Genomic DNA, 20965 nt, shown 5'->3' on the forward strand with positions numbered 1-20965 from the left:
GAGAGACAGGCAGTGAGGACAAAGAACTAAGACGACACTCTCTCTGTGTCAGTAGTGCTTGTTTATTCGTACCTCCAGAGGCGTTGCTGACAGCAGAGCCAGAGGGCGCAATCTTGGTGACAGCGGCGGGATTGTACGTCCAAGAAGTTCCGCACACCTCGACCTTCAGGTCACTGTCTGAGTAGATCTGCTGCACACGGCCCACCTTGCCAAGGGTCTGTTGGTAAATGTTGCGACAAACTCATTAGTGTATGGAGGGCTGTTGTCTTTGGGCTATGTTCTGTGTAACAGAGCCTGTAAGTGGCAGAGGAAAGATGGAGAGAGATTGTTAGAAAGAGCAAAATAATACGAGAGGGAGGGAAGGGTAAAGAGGAGAAAATACCAGCTCGACAAAGCAATTGTCCTACCCGATGCAGAAACAAAGCTAGTTGCAAAAATAAAACCTGACAGAAAAAAGCTAAATATTACACATTTAAGCTGTGAGGACATTTACTTGCACGAGAAAGAAGATGGATTTAAAAGAAAGAAACCTTTCTACCGGCTAGACCATTCTTCATCTATACAGGCAATACAGAGAGGACAGAGCCAAATGCTTTCCAATTTTCAATCATATCATCTCGATCTTGGCTATATGAGAAAGAGGCACTTTGAGTCTGTCGAGCCGGGGTCTGGGTCTGTCCTGGAGGATGCCATCAATAACGGGGACTGCTGCAGTAGGAGCAGCAGCGGGCGACAAACAGCCGTGGTTAGTGATCAAAGCTACAACCCATCTCAGGGTTTTAAGGCTCATTAGCTGCTGAGGGGGGCCAGTTTGGCAGGGACAAGTGGCATATTGGAGGAGACTGGCGTTACATAACCTAAGGCGTGCTGGGCAGCGATGAACAAACTTCATAATAAGGGAAGAATAAAGTCGTGTCCAGAGCAAAGAAAGATAAATACAATAAAAAATTGGCAACAACACAGCCATAGAGAGATTTGAGGTGAGGAATCGTGTCTCTGCATGTTAGTAATACTGCAACATTTCTTTAAAGAAGATGACAGACTGGCACAGAGTGTGGGGGGAACAGCAGAAAATTATACACAGCTAGATGGATGAGCCTAATTTATAGAAGCTTCTTGCATACAAATTGTGTACTTGCGATGAAGTCCAAGTCAAAATCTTTTTTTTTCTTTAAATAATCACAAAAATGTCTGGTGCCAATATCAACAGCACTGTTTTTCTCACATTTTCAAGCACCCAACAGATTTTTCTTGTCAGGTTTAAATGAAACTGTCTAGTGTAGTTTAGATTTGAAGATGTTTTGTCACTCACACAACTTCACAGCTACAGTCCACTAGATAGTTTCATTTGACGTTGTACTACCCAGATAAATGCAATAAATCTACACGGACACATTTCTAAAAATATTCTACATCTATTTTTTGAAAATCAATCATGAACATTTCATACATGTGTATGTCAGCATTTCAACTGACATTTAACTAAAGAAGGCTCGGTGTGAGTGGTTCAATTTGTACAAATGTGTGTAAACATCTTTCAGACTCTTACGGGTAGCATGGCCTCAGCCCACTCTCCATGGCCTCTTTGTAGCAGCTTGATGCGGTCGATGTCGTAGCAAATCTGGACCAGGTCTCCCACTACGAACTGGGAGGTGCCTCCCTCTGCCCCGGCTGCTACGTCACCGCTGCGCACCACGTTGGCCTTTGTCAGCACTGCTGGGTTGAATGTCCATCTGAGGACACAGAGATGAATGCATTCAAACAACTCTGACTAATTCACTTACAATTAATAAAATATGATACCTGATCAAGTATAGATTCTAAGCAGTCACATGGAGTATTTGTGGATTTGCAAGCCACGATTGAGTAATAAAAAATTATAAACTATAAAAAAAAACCTTGTTTAAATGATCAATGTCAGACAGAGTAATGAGATAACATTGTTATAAATACTAGAAGCAGACTGAAAATTAGCAGTTAGGGTGCTAAGAAGATCCACTTTTAATCAGAATCAGAAATATTTTATTGATGCCTGGGGGAAATTAGAACGTAACAGTTGCTCTTATATATATATATATATATATATATATTAAAATGTAAATTATGTACATATGCAATATATAACACAATATATGTAGAGTAATATAAATAAATAACAAAATAAGAAATGAGAAATATGTACAAATTAGGGCTGTCAATCATTAAACTATTTAATTGTGATTAATTCCATGATTATCCATAGTTTATCACGATTAATCGCAAATTAATTGCAATTTTTTTTCTGTTCAAAATGTACCTTAAAGGGAGATTTGTCAAGTATTTAATACTCATATCAACATGGGAGTGGGCAAATATGCTTGCTTTATGGAAATGTATGTACAGATCCATTACTGGAAATCAATTTACAAACACAAAACAACGACAAATATATCTCAGAAACCCTCACAGGTACTCAAGCCAAACAGGCAATAACAGCTGTGTGTCAGTGTGCTGACTTGACTATGACTTGCCCTAAACCGCATGTGATTATCATAAAGTATGCATGTCTGTAAAGGGGAGACTCGTGGGTACCCATAGAACCCATTTTCATTCACATATCTTGAGGTCAGAGGTCAAGGAACCCCTTTGAAAATAGCCATGCCAGTTTTTCTTCGCCAAAATGTAGTGTATGTTTGGAGCATTATTTGGCCTTCTTTTGCGACAAGCTAGTATGACCAATGGATTCCTTAGGATTTCTAGATTCATATGATGCCAGTATCTTCACTCTAGCTTTAAAACTGAGCCCGCTACAACCTAGAAATCGCAAATTGCGTTAAAGAAATTATTGCCGTTAAAACTAATTTATGTAAACGTATTATCGCGTTAACTTTGACAGCCCTAGTACAAATATGTGCATCAAACACATACAATATATAACCAGTGTAAATAAGTAAATAAAAAATAAAAAAATGCTGATAAGTTGGATCTATTAAGAGTGTTAAATATAAATGGTGTAAAATAAATAGCGTAAATAATAATTAAATAAGAATATTTCTTGAAATGTACAGTATAAATGTAGTATTAATATCAGAGTATTGCATAGTTGAATTACTGCACAAATTATTGTACAGTTAAGTTAAGTTAAACTATACTTTACAACAAATTGACCACTATTTTTTAGAGAGTCTCATCTCTCAAGTGTTACAATCCATAATTTCATCTTGTAGTGAAGATGTTCGTAAGTGTGACTGAGCTAAGGTGAAAAGGGTTACATAAAACTCAATTTACGGGAAATTATGGTGATGAGATGCAGTTTCATTGGTTCCACTTCTTAGCAGCCAATAACTCTGAGCCAGTTTATGTAGGGACTCACCTGTTCCCACTGGGATACTGAACGACAATATCGTGATCTTCATCGATGCCGCATACTGTGCCGGTGGTGGTGAGCGTCTCAAACATGCCGTCGGTCCACCCACCGTGGCCGTGTTGGAGGGACTGAACAATCTCTAGGTCCAAGTCGATGTTGACCAGGTCTCCAATCTGGAGACCGCCCGGATTTCTGTTGCCATTCTGCTCACCTGGGAAATGAAGGTACAGTTAGTTCTATTGATAACAACATTTGTGTTACTAAACGTGCATCAAAAAACAAAGTGATTTAAAACAGAATTATGGAGAGAAATATAGGAAAATACATTTTAGAGAAATAAATTCTGATAATTTTGTGAAAAAAATAGTATTACAAAACTTTTCAAGCGCATATGTGGTTGCAAATTGGTAACAACAAAACAGAGGTAAAGCATCACTACAAGTTGTAAGTGCTGCTATCTATGAATAACGTAATGACACTATCAAACCTAATGAGAGATTTCTGCTGCAGTGTTGAATCCAGATGTACAATTCATTAGGACTGTGCCATTGATCAAATTTAAATTACAATTACAATTTTGGCTTCCAACGATTATGAAAGCAAGATAATCGACATAAAATGATTATTGTGATGCATTCCGTTTCTCAATGACGCTCTCGTTTGATCCTGTGCTATAAATCCAGCGCACCCCTTTCCTTTACAGCTGTTTCTGGCATGCGTATTTCGCAATATTTTGCGACGCAACTAGCTCTTGGTCGGCTTGGAGACGCCCGGGTTGACGGTGGCACTTTACAGAACCCCTCGCCCGGACCTCGCCACTTAGCGCTCGCTGTGCCCTCTCTCCCTGCGGGGAGGGGCAGAGCTTCCTGCTCCTGGCGTGACCGTCAACCGGGGCGGACTGTCCTCAGTGCAGCTATGTCAGCAACCTACCTTATCCGTCTTGAAACACAGACCCCAGTCTCATTTAACATGTTTTTTGGGTGTGACTTTTTTTGCCGTGTCATCACTATTCATATCTATACAACCAATGCGTTTATGATTAAATTGTTTACTAGAGCACAAAGCTCTTCATAGACCTAGCCTCTTAATTTCCCTCTCAAAGTGCACCAGATTGATGCATTTAACTTTAAAATGTAGGCTACAAAATGCTCTTTTGAAATGCATGATGTCTCCAGAGTCAATGAGTAATCGTGTTAAATAATTGTGATCTCAATATTGACCACAATAATCGTGATTGTGATTTCTGCCATAATCGAGCAGCCCTACAATTCCTTCCTTCCTGGAATTCTTGGAATGCTCTAACTGCATGACCTGAGTCTGTACTTGGCTTTGGGAGCCAGGTGACTATGCAGCGCTGCCATCTACTGGCCAAACACAATTAACTACAAGTGAAACTCCCCTAATGCCCTTGAATTCACTGCACCAGAACGATAGGTGAGAGAATTGGTGCAATAATGACGGTGGACACGGATCACAAGGCTTACTTACCTAAAACGGGACAGTGGTCTCTGTAAAAAGAGCCTCCTTTGGCATCCTGGACACATTTCAGATCCGACTGAGAGAGAAAAGAGGCAAGGGGTTAGATAATTACCCGAGGTAATTCCATTAGAGGAGGGGCACGGTGATCATGAATAATGAAGCAGAGAATTTACACACTTCAAGCTGTGTAGTGTCAGTGTAGTTGCCTAGAATACCAACAATATCAGTGCCCTAAGGGTGAGGCAGGACAATGAAACACTACTACGGAGAGAAGGCATCGTATCATTTGTGATGACTCAGATGCGCAGCCACCGTGGCAGAGTTAGAGGGCAGAGATGATCGTGAGGCAGTGCAAACATTCCTCTGAACGGATGGAACACTAAAGTACAACAAGTCCCAACAAATGAATAACTCAAGTCTATCCTACTGTATCCAGCCAGAAACACACTTTTGATCTTATGACGCTTTGAGCACAAAGCAGACATTACCAAACGGTAAAAGGTGTTGGCCTCGCTTGCTGCATTACTGTAGAAACATACCCTAATGTGCGCTACCTTTGTAGTTATTAGCAGGACTTTATCGCTGCGTTAGTAACAAACAAAGTCAAAATAAAACAGTCAAGATGGGGGGTCTATTCCAATGATTTATTTAATCCAGAGGCAGATGCCATCCACTTTTCTATCAGCCTATTAAAATAACAAAAGGGCAAATCTGTTATGCGACCGAGACACCCGATTGGCCTCTTTCATAAAAAGGCAAGGGCGGTCTCCACCAATGAGGATGGTTCTTTTCATTTGAGACGCGTGTGTAGCCCGCGCCTGCAACAACCCCAAGAGAATGGCCCCCCTCCTTTAAAGTTGACCTCCATGTTCACTCTCTCCTCCCTAAAAAGCAGAAGGAACAGCTTGCCTTTATCATGCAGATATACCTTCCCCTTCCAGCTGCCTTTACAATGGCGCCTTACTCATGCTGGCTGCGTGGCTCTCACAAAGGCCTGGCAGCAAAAGAAAGAGCCTCAGCCCTGCGGTCAAACACAAAAGCCACCCGACAGCTGATCTTTTGTGCGTCTCTGCGTGTGTGTGAGTGAGCGTGAGGTTCAGGCCTGGAAGTTTGCTCACCATTCCCTCAAAGCCAACTCGGTACAGGTTCTTGGCCCCGTTGTCCCACAGTACGTAGGCAGCGCTATGAGGGCTGGCTGCACTCCAGTCCTGGATCTCTGTCACCTGTGGAGGAGGAGGAGGGGGAGGAGGAGGGATGAGATGAGAAAGACAGATAAGGACACATTGAAAGCACATTGTTTTGAATTTTAGGGCACTTTCACAAGCCAACATTCAGTCACGTTTTAATCTAACTCTGATGCGGGTTCGTTTAGGCAGTTGTGAACGCAGTAATTGTACTCCAGTGAGGACCAAAACAAGTGGTACGAGAATGCTTGGAGAGGTGGTCTCGGTCCGTTTCAAAGCGAACCAAAACACAGGCTGCCTGTGCGGGCATTTGTTGAGATGGACAAATGACAGGTTAACATGAGTGGGAGAGGACTGACCTGGACGTCTGCAGACGTCCAATGTTTGCTTGACATCTGGGCCAAAGAGAACATACAGAATATGCTAAATAAAGTGACGTTCATAAAGTCATTAAACTGGAGGAGAAAGTAAAAAAAAACTTCGATAGCAATATATCAAAGTCAACACTCCCTGCATAGAAGTGGCAGCTTTCGAGACAGAAAAGATAAATTCGCTCCTTAGTACACGCTCCTCCACTTTAATTTGTGCACTGCGAAACCGAAACAGACTAAGAGACTAACTATAAAAGGAACCAAAAGTATTAATTTCACTCTGATTTGGACTACGGACTATGACTTGTGAAAGTTCCCTAAATCCTAATTTCATGATAATTTCTTTACCAGCTGTTAATGAAAATAAAAGTTTTGGCATACTGTATGTGAAAATATAATATTGACCAGAAAGAGATCACTTTCGTCGTGGGTGCTTTTGAGCAGGTGTTTGGTGGCCAAATTGAAGGTCAGAGTAAAAGTTGAACAACAGAACAGCAACCCTGGAGCCAAGTACGTATTCCGTGTCTAGCTCAAGGACAAGGAGATGTCTGCTAAAACACAAGTTGAATTTGGGCTCCTCTAGTTGAAGGGTCCAACATCTTCTGTGCCACTTACGTGTCCACATGCTCCGTGCTTTCCACGCTCCCCATTCATTGTCTATGCAAGCAGCCGCGCAATGTATTCTGGTAGCGTGGCGTCGCGATTCGAGAGACTAGGCGGCACAACGCCCGCTCCTTATTTGCATTAAGTTGAGGTCCTGTCTACTTTATGCAAATCGCGGGCGTCCGACGCGACTCGCCGCCTCTCGAAACTCCCGATAATCTTTTAAACAAAACGTTGTCGAGCCAAAATAAAGACAGATTCAGCAACTGCATGGGTTATTTCTCGCCTCAAATGTTTTCAGAAACACATTTCAGTGAACTATTTACGTGAAATAAGAGAAGAAAGTTTCCAAACGAGCCTCCATACTGGTTCCGGTTTGAAAGCTGGGAGCAGCAGCCAACGGCGGGAAAGCATTCGTCCAATCAGGAGCCGAGTGCCTTGTTTCTAGGGACAGCACACCAAGCGTCCAATGTTGGGAAGCGTCGCGTCCCCTCGCGATAAAAAACGCCCCTGTGGACACAGCCCACCAAGCGTCCAATGTTGGGAAGCGTCGCGTCCCCTCGCGATAAAAAACGCCCCTGTGGACACAGCCCACCAAGCGTCCAATGTTGGGAAGCGTCGCGTCCCCTCGCGATAAAAAACGCCCCTGTGGACACAGCCCACCAAGCGTCCAATGTTGGGAAGCGTCGCGTCCCCTCGCGATAAAAAACGCCCCTGTGGACACAGCCCACCAAGCGTCCAATGTTGGGAAGCGTCGCGTCCCCTCGCGATAAAAAACGCCCCTGTGGACACGTACCATAGGCTTGGAGTTTTTAGTGTAGTTGGGAGTTTAGTTTTTGCAAAATGTTGGCATACTGATGTAATAAATCTATACTTGGTAGTGTCAGACGCTCCGTATGCTCCACAGTCACTGTGTTTTGAATTCAAGTGAAGTTTAATTCCCTAACTACTGAGAAATATTAGCAGTGGGATTGGTCAAGAACAAATTTGATTATGCTTTGATTCTTGAGGTCACAATTCGATTTTGCTGTAATTCTCCCTGCATTGCAATCTCACAGTCAATACTAAACCTTTTATTGTCTTATTTTTTTTTTAACCAGTTCAGAACAGTTGTAAAATCTCCAAGAATGTTTAAATTAAACTTTTGCAACCATTAGTGTGTTTGTTTCCAAAGACAAAACAAGACACAAGACAAAGGCAAGCCTAGTTCAGCCGGGCCACAGACCGAGCCTGTGGGAAACATAGCTGATTGCTATCAGAACAAGGAATTTTTTAAACATGATTTTCTATCCAAAAGTAGTAGAGGTCGACTGATAGTGGATTTTTGAAGTCTGATATAATAACGATAATTTGAGACAGGAAAAAACTGAAGTGTAAATTTCACTACAGGGTTACAGAAGAAGAGCACTCCAACAAACACACCTGTTACTTCATTTTTACACACACACAGCTTCTCTTGAGTTAGTACTTGTTGTAATACATTATGACTAATGCTGTACCCAACTTCTGTAGTGAGGACCAGCTCACAGCTTTTGGCTAAACAAAAAAACTGAAGGGCACTGTAAGCCAAGAAAAATGATGTGTTATAGGCATAAATAAGCAATGAGCTATGAATGGGGGACCGCAAAATCAATTCAAATTTGGAAGATGGGCTTGGGATTTTCACACCAGACAATTCTCTCTCCATCACAAGCAGCGCAACGCTTTCATCACATTTAGAAAGTGTCAAGAGAAGAGCTGTATCGGAGTAAATTAATTCTTTAATTAAAAGCTGTGCCTTAAGTAAATACAGAAATCAAATAGTTAAATTATTTCCAGGCCCCTTACAGAGGTAATTGATTAATGGGCCTCGGGAGGTAATATTCATGCTAAACTAACGGAACATCTAAGCTGCAGGACATGCAATAGCAGTTTTCTTGAGAGCATATTGCTTACAGCATCATAAAACTGTAATGAGATATGCCATTAAATAACACAGCAAAATGAAGTCTTAAATTGCCTGGAGGGACTCTTAAATTGAACACTCTTGGGTCTGGACCAGAGTCAAAATACAAGCACTTTACAGCACATTTACAGTATAAATCTAAATAGAGTGTGCTAAACAAATGCAACCTCATCAGCCATTGCATTACTTTCTAATAATGTGTTTAAGCCTGGAATAACCTGCAGCAAGGAAGTCTGTTTATAGCCTCAGTTAAGATAAAAAGGAATCTGTGGAATTAAACCAAGGAGTAAAGGTATTTCAGTGGCGCGTTCTACTACCTCCTTTCATCATACAAAGTTACTATCATATTTTGATCATTTTCCAACACATTGTGACACTCATCAGACTATATTTTCCACTAAATCTGGATTATTGGCTATAGCTGCTGAAGTTTAACAACAGGGCTAACTTAGTATTCTCCACTTAAGGAAAATTATGCTGAGTTGCGGCTGTGTATTGGCAAGGATCTAGCGATACGACATGTATCATGATATAGGGTTGCAATACTTCAATATATTGCGATACTGTAAGTAAGATGATAAACTGTAATTTGAAAAACATGACGTGAAAATGAAAGTTTACTTTTTTTATGCAATCAGAACAGTGGGATCTGCAATTTGCAATCTTTACTTTCACTGATTTGTAACTCTTCACCCGAGCTAAAGGTGGCTGATATCAATATATTACTGACACAGTGATATGAGACAATATATTGATTTTGGTTATTGTAGTGGTCGGGATGAGAGTCAGTACATCCAAGTCTGAGGCCATGGTTCTCTGCCGGAAAACGGTGGATTGCACCCCCGGACATGGGAGTGAGACACTCGGGGCCTTGTTCACGAGTGAGGGAAAAAATGGAGTGGGAGATGAACAGGCGGTTCGGTGCGGAGTCTGCAGTTATGCGGGCGCTGTACCAGACCATTGTGGTGAAGAGGGAGCTGAGCCAGAAAGCAAAGCTCTCGATTTACCGGTCCATCTACGTTCCAACCCTCACCTATGGTCATGAGCTGTGGGTAGTGACCGTAAGAATGAGATCGCGGATACAAGCGGCGGAAATGAGTTTCCCTTTGTAGGGTGGCTGGGCTCAGATTTAGAGATCCGGAGGGAGCTCGGAGTAGAGCCGCTGCTCCTTTGCGTTGAAAGGGGCCAGCTGAGGTGGTTCGGGCATCTGATCAGGACGCCTCCTGGACGCCTTAAGAGGTTTTCTGGGCACGTCCAACTGGTAAGAGGCCCAGGGGTTAGACCCAGAACATGCTAGAGAGATTATATATCTCGTCTGGCCTGGGAATGCCACGGGGTCCCCCAGGAAGACCTGAAAAACGATGCTGGGGAGAGGGACGTCTGGAATAACTTGTTAAGCCTGCTGCCCCCGCGACCCAGCCCCGGATAAGCGGAAGAAATTGGATGGATGGATGGAAGGTTATTGTAGTATCCATTACAGTGGATTGCAGATAAGAGATATATATTTTTATGACCTTAAAGGCTGCAGAACAAAACAATATAGTTATCTTCAACTTCAGCATAATGCTGCACACCTAGCTAGGCACCAGAGGACTGAACTGGACTGGATTGTGTTCTCGCTTGCCTGTAACATGTCCATGCTACAAACATGTTGAGTCTGTGCCCTTCCTGTTTTGGTTGAGGCTCCTGCACATTTCACATCACATCATATCCTGAGATGCCAGTTTGTTTTTTCCTCCCTAAGATTGTTTAAGGCAAGGGATCCTTCTATGCAGCCTTTAGGGGGTGGTCATGCTCCATTCAGTGGCACACATGTGGTTGTGATGATGGCCTCTGTCAGGCTCACCAAGGCTGCCTTATCTCCAGGGATATATTATCCACTTAATTGTGCAGCTTTGAAGTTATAACAAAAAGCGGAGTTTGCCTGCATTTTTGGAACTGAATCATTTAGCAGTCATGTTCATTCAGCAAAAAACATTAAGATATCATTACACTTGTACCTTATACCTCAAGCCCTCATGTGATGTAGAAACGTATTTGTAAAAAAGAAAAGTGGTAAAGATCCCGTGCTTTTCACTACTTGAGAAATAGTAAAACCAGAAACATCTTTCAAGCACTGGCCCAAGAAGGTGACTGACTTACTGGAGTCGATGTCTTATTGGCCTCAGTGCTCACTGATCTCATCTCTGTAATGTACATATTTACAGGTCAAAACTGTTGGCTTGTGGGGAAAAAAATGGGCAGAGTCTTGGGAGCTACCCTACCTTTCCTCTCCTTCCGTTGCCTCCATCTTGGTCTTCCCACTGCCAGTCCACTCCTCTCACCACCCGGCCACCAGTGAAAATCCCTCTGGCTGTGATTTTCTTTGACTTGCGACGTGACTCCAGAAGTACTCTGCTCGGATAGAAACAGAGAAAATTATTTTCATTTGGGTTAAGCTTCAATCACTCATGTGACACTGTCAGAGTATTCAACAGCAGGTGTTTACTCTGTTTACATTTTTTTTTTCAATTATTAGCAAATATGCATTGCAGAGGGGATGCTATTGCCTCCCTCCTGCTACTTCATGTCCTCAACAGCCCTTCCTTTTGTGCCTACTGCTCTGGAGTCATGGTGTAAATTACTTTCAGCAAATGGGCAGGGCTCCAGACTGACATTTTACATTGGTTGCACTGGTGCACCCAACTTTTTCATTTAGGTGCACCCAAAATGTAATACATTTTAAGCATTACTTTTTTGTCAGTTCCCACACAGACACACACACACACACACATACACACACACACAGAGGTAATTTCTTAACACATCATGTAAATGATTAACAGGAATAAAGATGCACATAAATGTTTTTTTAAGTCAGATGAGACAATCTCCGTTGGATCAGAAGGGCGCTGGAAGTAGGGCAGTGTATTGGCAAGAATCTTGTGATATGATACGTATCATGATACAGGGGTTTCAATTCAATATATTGCGAGACTGTAAGAAAGGCGATATAGTTTGATTTTTTAAATCTAATTTTAGGAAAAATGTCATAGTATAAAGAACACATCGCCATATGCATACAATCAGATTTAGAAAAGTTTACTTTTTTTATGTAATCAAAACAGTGGTAAGTATTGACTGAGTTCATCTTTGCATGTAAACTATTAATTAAAAATCAATAGTGCTTTTGAGAATCGATACAGTATCACAAAATATAATGTTGCGATAATCGATATTTTCGATAAATTCTTACACCCCAGCTGGAAGTAGGGGGTTCAAGGGGCCATTGGCCCCCCACTTTACGCCCCTGTCCCACATTGCGAACAATAGTAGATGAAGAAAAAAACGTGTGAAATGCCTCGCCACGCACAATTTGAGGCTCGCAGTACTACTGTGTGAAAATGCCCATGGCCGTGTTTAAGTGAAATCCACGTTAACATGCTAAGTTTGTATTGTATAAGAGGAGCGTAATGAGTGCATCGTGAGAGAGTGGGCAAGCGACAGAGAGAGGGATGCGCTCAGAGCAGATCAGCTGTTTGGCGATCATCTGAGCAGAGAAGAAATTAGCGGTAAAGTTGCATTGTGTTATTAAATGTATCCTACAGTGTCACACACACACTTTTTTGCCCCCATCTCCACTTCTGAAATTAATCCAGCGTCTCTGATCAGGATTAGGCATCTTACCGGGGACAGGAGGGGAGACAGGTGGTGGAGAAGTTACCTCCACCTATGATGTCAGCTGGGACAGGTGTAACGGGCACCGCAGCATATATATGATATTGCTAGAGTAGGAGTACAGGGCATAGTTTCGCACATACACACACAGAGACCGTCTTGCTAAATGTCAGACACACCGGTGCGACCAATGAAAATGTTTAGACGCACTTGACTGATTTTTGGTCGACACAGATGAAAAATCTTACTGTGAGCGTTTGGCCTTAACAGCTTCTAATCTGCTGTTTCAACCATGCAGTCTCTGACAAACCTCAACTGTCTCAGCATAGGGCAGCTGATGTTTGATGATAGCAAAACAAATCAAACCAGAATCTTTACAGGTCTTTGAAATCACAAACACACCATTTCGCAGTGGCAGCTTTCTGGAGATCAAAAGCAATTGTGACTTTCTACTGCCTTTAGGAATGGTATTTTCATGTAGTTAAATTCAAGGAGCACGCTTTGCATCACTGAGTGGCAGGTGTCATGTTGTAACATCATGAATAACAATCATTTTTTGTAATCTCATGGCATTCACACCTCACTGACAATTCTCTTTTCATCCATACCCAACAATCATGGCGCTGCAAATGCAAATGAAAAGCCAGTGGTTAAGCAGTCAAATTTTTGTTTTACATTCTGACATCACTATAATGCTGTGAGCTACAGTCTAAACTCCAGCTTAGCTACGAGCCTAACCAATGAAATGGTAACAGCAATTAATAGCTGAGCTCTAACCATCAAACAAGTGTGAGCCTTGATCGTAGACGCGACAGCTGGACAGTGCAGGTCTAACCAATGCAAACCGCTTGTGGCCCCTAACCACTCCCTCTTCGGCGGTTAGCGACAGAATCTAATGTGGTGTAACAAAACACCCCACTACGCCGCCGGAGCTGTTTGAGCTGGGGAGACCCCCAGCACCCATTGTGCATTATGCAATGTCTGTCTCGGGGGAAATGAAGTCGTACTCAGTTGAAAAGGCTGCCAGCTGTTGGGCCATGTGTTCATTTACTAAACTATGGGATTTGGATGAAATAGGCCTGAAATGGATGAAGCATCATCGCAGTACTGACAGTCTGTGTGATAACACAATCAAATGCAAGTTGTGGAATTTAGTGACAGTGCATGCTCACAAACAAGTCGAAATAATACAACTTTAAATCAAATCAGTGACTGATTTGATTGCTTGTTTTTCCTACAACACATGAGCTACATTAATCTCCATGTAGAGCATCTTTGAATGCACAGAGTAATGCTGCCTCCAACAATTTGACTTCATCTTGTCTGTACATGAATTAATTGGTAGCAATGTTTGCACTTTCCACACACCACCACACCTAAAACATTGTTTCCACATGAAACGTTCTGTGATTTTTTACCATAAGACCTGAGTGTAGACACACACACACACACACACACACAGTACTACCTCATGTAAGAATGGTATTTTGCTCAGATCCTTCGGTCTGATTACCACTGTTCATGCCCTAGATTGCCCAAACTGTAAAGCTTCTGAGCCAACTTCCATTGTCCTGACTAAAAACTAATTTTTACTTTTAGGTAAACTTTTAATTAGTCAACTTTTGGTAAGTCTAGCTAATGTCTCGCTGACAATGTCAACACTTCCTGAGAACGCTTGACAGTGAACCTACCGCTGTTTTCACTGCAAAACACCGTCACACTAAAATGAATCAATTGCCAGATACATGCAGGAAGTGCAGAGTTCATACAAATTGTAGTTTTACACATCAACATGAAGAGAAAGAGGAAAACAATCGGTCTCCGGCTGTGATAATGCCATTTGAGTGACAGAGCTTGACTCCAGGAAAATAGTGATAAGTTAAGCAATATTAAACACAAGTAGGGCTGGGCAATATATTGATATAAGTAATTTCATATTTTGATAATGGTATATATCATGATATGGCATGTTTTCTGGTAATTCAATAAATAAATAGTCTATATGAAATAACAACATGGTAAAGCTTATTTTTGTATACACCTATGGATTAAATATTTGCCAAATGAAAAGTACTGAGTATTTTCTAATTTAATTAGTGCAAAATGAACGTAACAGGTTCAAGTGAATTAGACAAAACTGAATAAATAGTTCTAGCTATACACTGACTGTTTATGCATGAACACAAATACAGAGTAAGACAATAGTTTGATTTAACTGCACTGTGGTATTCCCATAAGCAGAATTCTTATCAATTCAGATTTTCTGAGCAATTTAAGTTAGTGTGTGCTTGTTATTATCAATTTAGATGACGTAATAGTGTATCATGATATCACGATATATCATTTCATCAGGATACGATTCCTTTGAAAAATGATAAATTATCATATTGAATTATTGCCCTTCCCTAAGCACAAGAGACTGCTGTAGCACCCTGCTGCAACTGAATGAAGCGGAAACACTGGGCTAAACATGTCTAGTGTTATTCTTCATATTATTATATGATTAGTAACTTCTGGGACACACTTATGTGTCCCATAAGTCCTTTGTATTTAACAGGAAGCTGTCTTGCATAATAATGTAGTCAGAAATGTTCATTATCTATGTTCATCATATGCAATAACAACGCTTTCTGCAGAGTCGAAGCTTTAAATTCTGAAATTTGAAAGTCAGCTGCAAAACAGACTTTTCAATCAATCTGCAATTTGTATCAAGTGAATATAGCCTTCTGAATACAAAAATACAAAAACTAAAAAGATATGGGAAATTTACTCAAATAAATTCAACAAATGGGAAGCGCTGCATTACTATAATTTTTAAAAAGGTACGACTGGATCTTAAAACAAGGCTGAATTGTTGCCTGGCAACTGAGGGCTGGAAGCATAGAGATAGATTCTGTCTGAGAGGCAGGGCGCACAAAAGACTTCTCAAATGTCACACACACACACACACACACATAAAGCCAGGGAGTAAAAGGGTAGGCCAACCAATCACAATGAAGTGCATGGATTACCTGGCTACCTTGTGTCTATTTTATCAATGGTGGGTCTAAAGATGAGGCACAACACTGGCAAATGTTGGGCTAACTAACCTCTCACTGCCTGGGGTGGTGATCCTGTAAAAGCGGTGTCTCAGGTGATGCTTGTCTCCATGGTAACAGGTTGTGCAAAGGTCGTAATTGGTGCACTCAGCACATTTCCAGCGAATACCAATGATGGGCTGTTGACGGCAGGTGTCACACATGGTTCCATCATGCTTGATGCCTGGGGGGGCAGTATTGGTCAACATTAATACATTGGGGTTGTATATTGTATGATATTACATTGTATATCAGTTGTTATAAACAATATGTATACTAGCTGTGCATAAAAAAGAAGAAAAAAAATGTCAATATGCAATCTGAACACTATGTATTTTACATAGTTTGACATAATTGTGTGCACTATGAAATTTGTCCATATTCCCTATATTCATTCTCACAAAATCTGACACCTGTTAATGTGAGAACAGCTATACTCATTTTGGCGTTACGGTCTTTAAATCACTCACTTCTCAAGAAGCTGTTGATACTTCAGAAACATATATAAAGAACTCAGCCGCTCCTCATCCCATGACTACATCACCAGGTGAATATATAAAGAACTTAAATGAATGGGATACATGCTGAAAAGTGTAACTGTGTTGGCATGTAATACTATGACAAGTGCAGACAGATGAAGCTAAACAATGGTGAAGTGATCCTTAATCGTTTTATGTCCATGCTGACATCAGTACATCCTACTGATATATTTGCATATAATGTTGATAAATGTTTTCCTCTCAATGTGCAAATTTGGAATCATATCTCCCAAAGCTTATTTGCATATCTTGTACACCAGTGCTGTCTGTGACATACATCTGTTCAGACAGGACGTATTTAAATTTATACATTTTTATACATATACGCTGAAAGTTTCTTCAATTATTTTGAATGGCAGATACTTCGCCTTACCACTGTAATCTAAACTTGTAATTACAGCATCAACTTGTCTGGATCAATCTCATTCCTGCACTCACCAAAGGCCAACACATGTTTATGTATATACTGTATGTCGCCAATGTTTCCCTGATTTGTATGCCCTAGGGTGTTGTCTGTGTTTTATTTATTTATTTATTATGTTTTGTTTTGTTTTGTTTTGTTCTCCTTTCAGTACTTATGTTCTTTGTATTTGCTTGTCTCCATTTTCGTTTGCCCTTAGCTCCTAGTATTGTCTGTTTTTGTTGATATATATATAAAAAATGAAGCATGATACACACCCCACAGAAGTCTGTATCACTAACATGCACATGCTTCTTAATAAACATATTTGAAACTAAACTCACTAAAGGTAAAAAAAAAAGGGACCACCAGTATCTTGCATGTTAAACCAAACCTATTTTGCATTGAAAGACACTACTTGTCTTTAAATGAGTATGAAAGTCTTGGGCAAACAAAAACAACTGATTGACTTATATAGCGCCTTTCAGAAAGAGTGATGTGTAGGAAGAGTCAGCTGAGATCATGGGCCTTGATGAACAGGTGGTGTTGAACACTGAAAAGTTTCCAATTATTTTGAATGGCAGAGACTTTGCCTTACCATTGTAATCTTAGCTTTTAATTACAGCAACAACAATCTCATGCCTGCACTCACTAAAAAGCCCAAAAAAAGGGGACCAGTATCTTGTATGTTAAAGCAAACCTATTTTGCATTGAAAGACATTACTGTGCAAACAAAATCAACTGATTGTAAAAGTTACCTGTTGGAGCACTGTCTAATATCCTCACGTCGTAAGCCCCAGAGCACCGGTAGTTAGCAGCAGTCCCATTATCCCAGACGACCACCACCTCCTCTGGACTTTCAAAACTCCTCACGGTGCCGACATGTCCCTCTCCTCCATCCTGCTTGCCCCACTTCCAGTCAGGTCCGCGGACGACTCTGGCTCCGACTCCCTCCATCATAGCTCGGTTATTCCTGCCGGTAGTCATGTTTACAAAAAAAAAAGGGGATGTGCAAAAACACCAAAAACAACAAGTTCAAAAAAAGCTAGCAGCTCTTTGCCAGCTAGGAGTCGGTTTCCAAATGCAAAGTGTGAGCAAGTCCTAACAGGAAAGAGACTGGAACAATCCACAAAGCTAGCCTGCTAGCTCAGTAGCTCAGTTAGCTACCTAAGGAGGCTCCTACAGAAACTATCCCACAAAGCTAACCTTAACTACACCCTAGCGCCTCCTCTGGTGTTGCATTTGAGAAACTAATTTCACCCGAAAAAGCACAGCAAGTGTCAAAAAACAGCTCCACTCTCCTCCACACAGAACACTGCCTCCTCTTCAACTTAGCACAAGCTAGCAGAGCCGAGTTGCTAAGCTACCTAGCAAGATAAAACCTCTCCTGGCTAGCAAGTCCTTTTCTCTGTTGAAGGTAAATGTAGTCCTTTGTCCTTATTATTGTTGTTGTTGTCTGAGGTGATGAAAATCCCATCCAAAGGTGTTCCCCTTTGTCAGCCCAGAGATGGTTCCCTGGAGGAGTCAACTCAGAATAAACGCGTCGCCATTATTGTCAATCATCGTTTCAGACCCTCAGACCAGACTGCTGAGCAACAACTAGCTCCGGAGATAGCCGACAAAACCCGAAGACGACGCGAGGCTGGGGGAAAACAAGCCCGAAGTCCATATGCTGCGCATGCGCAGCATCTGCAATGTGCAAGCACCTGTTCAGCTCCGTGTTGATAATAAAAAATCATAATACAGACAGATATTTGTGAATTGTTATTGTTAAATAGTCTGCCAATCAGAACAATAATTTAAACTCTTATAAATGTCTTGATTTGCACAGACAAGTAGGCTACACACACCAAATTAATCACAAACAATCATTGGGTATGGGTACGAGGAGATTTGAGCACATCACTTCAGTTTTAGTTGCACTTCGCTGGTTGCCTGTCAGATTTAGAATTGATTTTAAGATGTTATTATTAACTTTTAAAGCTCTGCATGGTTTGGCACCAAGCTACATCACTGAGCTCCTTACACCCTATGTGCCACCGTGTAACCTGAGGTCCTCTGACTTGGCTCTACACGTTGTACCCAGGTCTAGGTTGGTGACTAAGGGTGACAGGGCCTTTGCCATCAATGCCCCTAGACTGGAACAGCCTACCTCAGCTCTACTAGCAATTTTAAATCTCTTTTAAAAACCCATTTTTATAAAAAGGCTTTTTTAACTCCATAAGGTAACAGCTTGGTGCACCTTTTCCCACACCTTATATTGTCCTCTTTTGGCTTATGTGTAGTAACTTATTGTTTTGATACCACTGGTTACGGGTTTTAGTTGTCTCATTTGGTCTCTACGTTTTTTATTTTTATCGTTGTTTTTATTTTTCTGTATTTCATTGTATCTGTGAGAGCACTTTGAAACTATGTTTAGAAAGGTGCTATACAAATAAAGATTATTATTATTATTATTATTATTATTATTATTATTATTATTATTATTGTACTGTATATTATAGTACAAAAAATATATATATATGGGTTTTTTTGTCTAGTCGTGGGAACATATACAAAACCGACACTGATTATCTAATTAATTTATTAAATACATACCACCTTAAACTTAAGAATGAATTTACTCTGCATCCAAGCATACACACTAGATATATTGTCTACAGTGGATTTATAGTGGTGTCATTATGACTGTCTGACCTGATGGCTGCTGACATTAATTCAAATACTCAGAATTAAATCAGATCCGGCCCACAGAGAAGAAATAGCAGCAGCCGGAGTATGTCAAAGGCCACCAGCTGGTATTAGTGAATGGAATATTTTTTTCTCATTTAAAGGCAATGTAATAAATTTTACTGATGAAGTTATTCATTGTTATTAATACAATAATTGGCATATTAGATTATCTTTATTTAAATTATGTATTAATTGATCATAATCAACAACTTGTTAAGTTGAAGTCTGTAATTTTTTCAGTGGCACATCAAAACTCCATACACAGATAGAATACAGAAGCATTATTCAACGAAGTATATTAAGTCCAATAATAAATACTCCAGGGATGTTACAATGATTTGAAGTATGTTTACCCAGTGACTCCAAAGTCCAGAAGATGAGGTTGACAAGGCCACTTGTATGTTCATCTATATCCAGCGTCAACCTAAAATTTGCCACATTTTATTAATCCTTTCCTCACGATCCGATGTTAACTCCATTTCCATGTTGTTTTAAGTCATATCAGACTCACCAGATACTGCATATGTTATAATCTGATAATACCAAAACACGTTTATTGTAGACTCATTTTGAAATCAGACAAACCATGGTGGGCCTTGATTAGAATAGCACACTATAGGGCCCCATTTTTTTCCACTCTCTGTGCATTGTGTAAGTAGCTTATTAGCAGCAATTTACCTAGTACAATTCACCATATAAGGCAAATATGAACTGAAATTTAAAAAAGGCCATAAAAGATTTGAACTCAGGGCTTTTCTTTACAAGATGTGGCTCCAAGATTAGATCATAATAATACAGGTGTTGTATAGTTAATTAAGTTACCACAAACTAATGCCATTAAAAAAAAAATTAACTTTATGTATTTTTATTTATTTTGTCTGTATATGTGTATGTGATCTATTATTTCATGTGCGTAGTGTTTCACTAATTTTGGTGTCACTGCTGCTTTAAGTCTTGTTGTAACTGTTGCATTAGTGTGATATTGGTTATTTCCTTTATTTTTCTTATTGGAAAATGGATGAAAAAATAGAAGGCTACTCATTTGCTCTGTGATTTATATTCCTTGCAATGTTCTTCCAATTCAAAAATAAAAATAAAAAGATTAGCCCACATGACCACGTTTTTCCGCACTCTGTGTGCATTTGTTAAGAAAAAAATGCATGTGTAAAATACACTATATAAGGCCAATATGAACTGAAATAATAAAAAAAAAAGGCCTCAAACATAGATTTCAACTCAGGGCTCTTCTCTACAAGATGGGGTCCTTAAGATAGGTAAAAAATACAGGTGTTGCCTTAAGGCACTAATCATTTCAGTTTATAATGTGCTTTACATTCTCCGTTAATTAAATTACCACAAACTAATTGCCACAACCTTAAGTCTTTGGGGCCCCCTGTGGGTCTGTAGCCCCCTGGGGCAGTTATAGTTAGCCTGCTTTGCCTGGTTGTTGTTAATTCAGTTACACTGTGTGCAGAAGTTTCCACTGCAGTAAATACATGATCACTTTTTTTCCGAAGCTGAAGGTGTTCAGTGATGTTCATGCTGTCTTTGCAAATATCTATTTAATTGTCTGTGGTTGAGTTATATTATATATATATGCATGCACACAAATACAGAGTAATCACAGTAAG

The 20965-nt window shown here is 40.5% G+C and overlaps 1 protein-coding gene across 16 annotated transcripts in view; it reads right to left on the reverse strand.

Moving 5' to 3' along the window:
• mib1 (MIB E3 ubiquitin protein ligase 1) overlaps positions 1-17588 on the reverse strand; it is a 70223-nt gene extending 52635 nt beyond the window's left edge. For all 16 annotated transcript variants that reach the window (XR_005209096.1, XM_037786906.1, XM_037786903.1 and 13 more), the window contains exons 1-8: positions 17360-17588; positions 15675-15846; positions 11193-11322; positions 5944-6048; positions 4835-4901; positions 3353-3557; positions 1550-1733; positions 73-217 (exon numbers count right to left, since the gene is read on the reverse strand). Coding sequence is in view for 15 of the 16 variants with exons in the window: in XM_037786906.1 (XP_037642834.1) it covers positions 73-217; positions 1550-1733; positions 3353-3557; positions 4835-4901; positions 5944-6048; positions 11193-11322; positions 15675-15846; positions 17360-17588 (1237 nt within the window). In the remaining variant the exon portion in view is untranslated. The remainder of the gene's footprint in view (positions 1-72; positions 218-1549; positions 1734-3352; positions 3558-4834; positions 4902-5943; positions 6049-11192; positions 11323-15674; positions 15847-17359) is intronic.
• Between the last annotated feature and the right edge of the window lie 3377 nt (positions 17589-20965).

This window comes from Sebastes umbrosus, chromosome 12, assembly GCF_015220745.1.
Source record: "Sebastes umbrosus isolate fSebUmb1 chromosome 12, fSebUmb1.pri, whole genome shotgun sequence".
Classification (NCBI taxonomy): Eukaryota; Metazoa; Chordata; class Actinopteri; order Perciformes; family Sebastidae; genus Sebastes; species Sebastes umbrosus.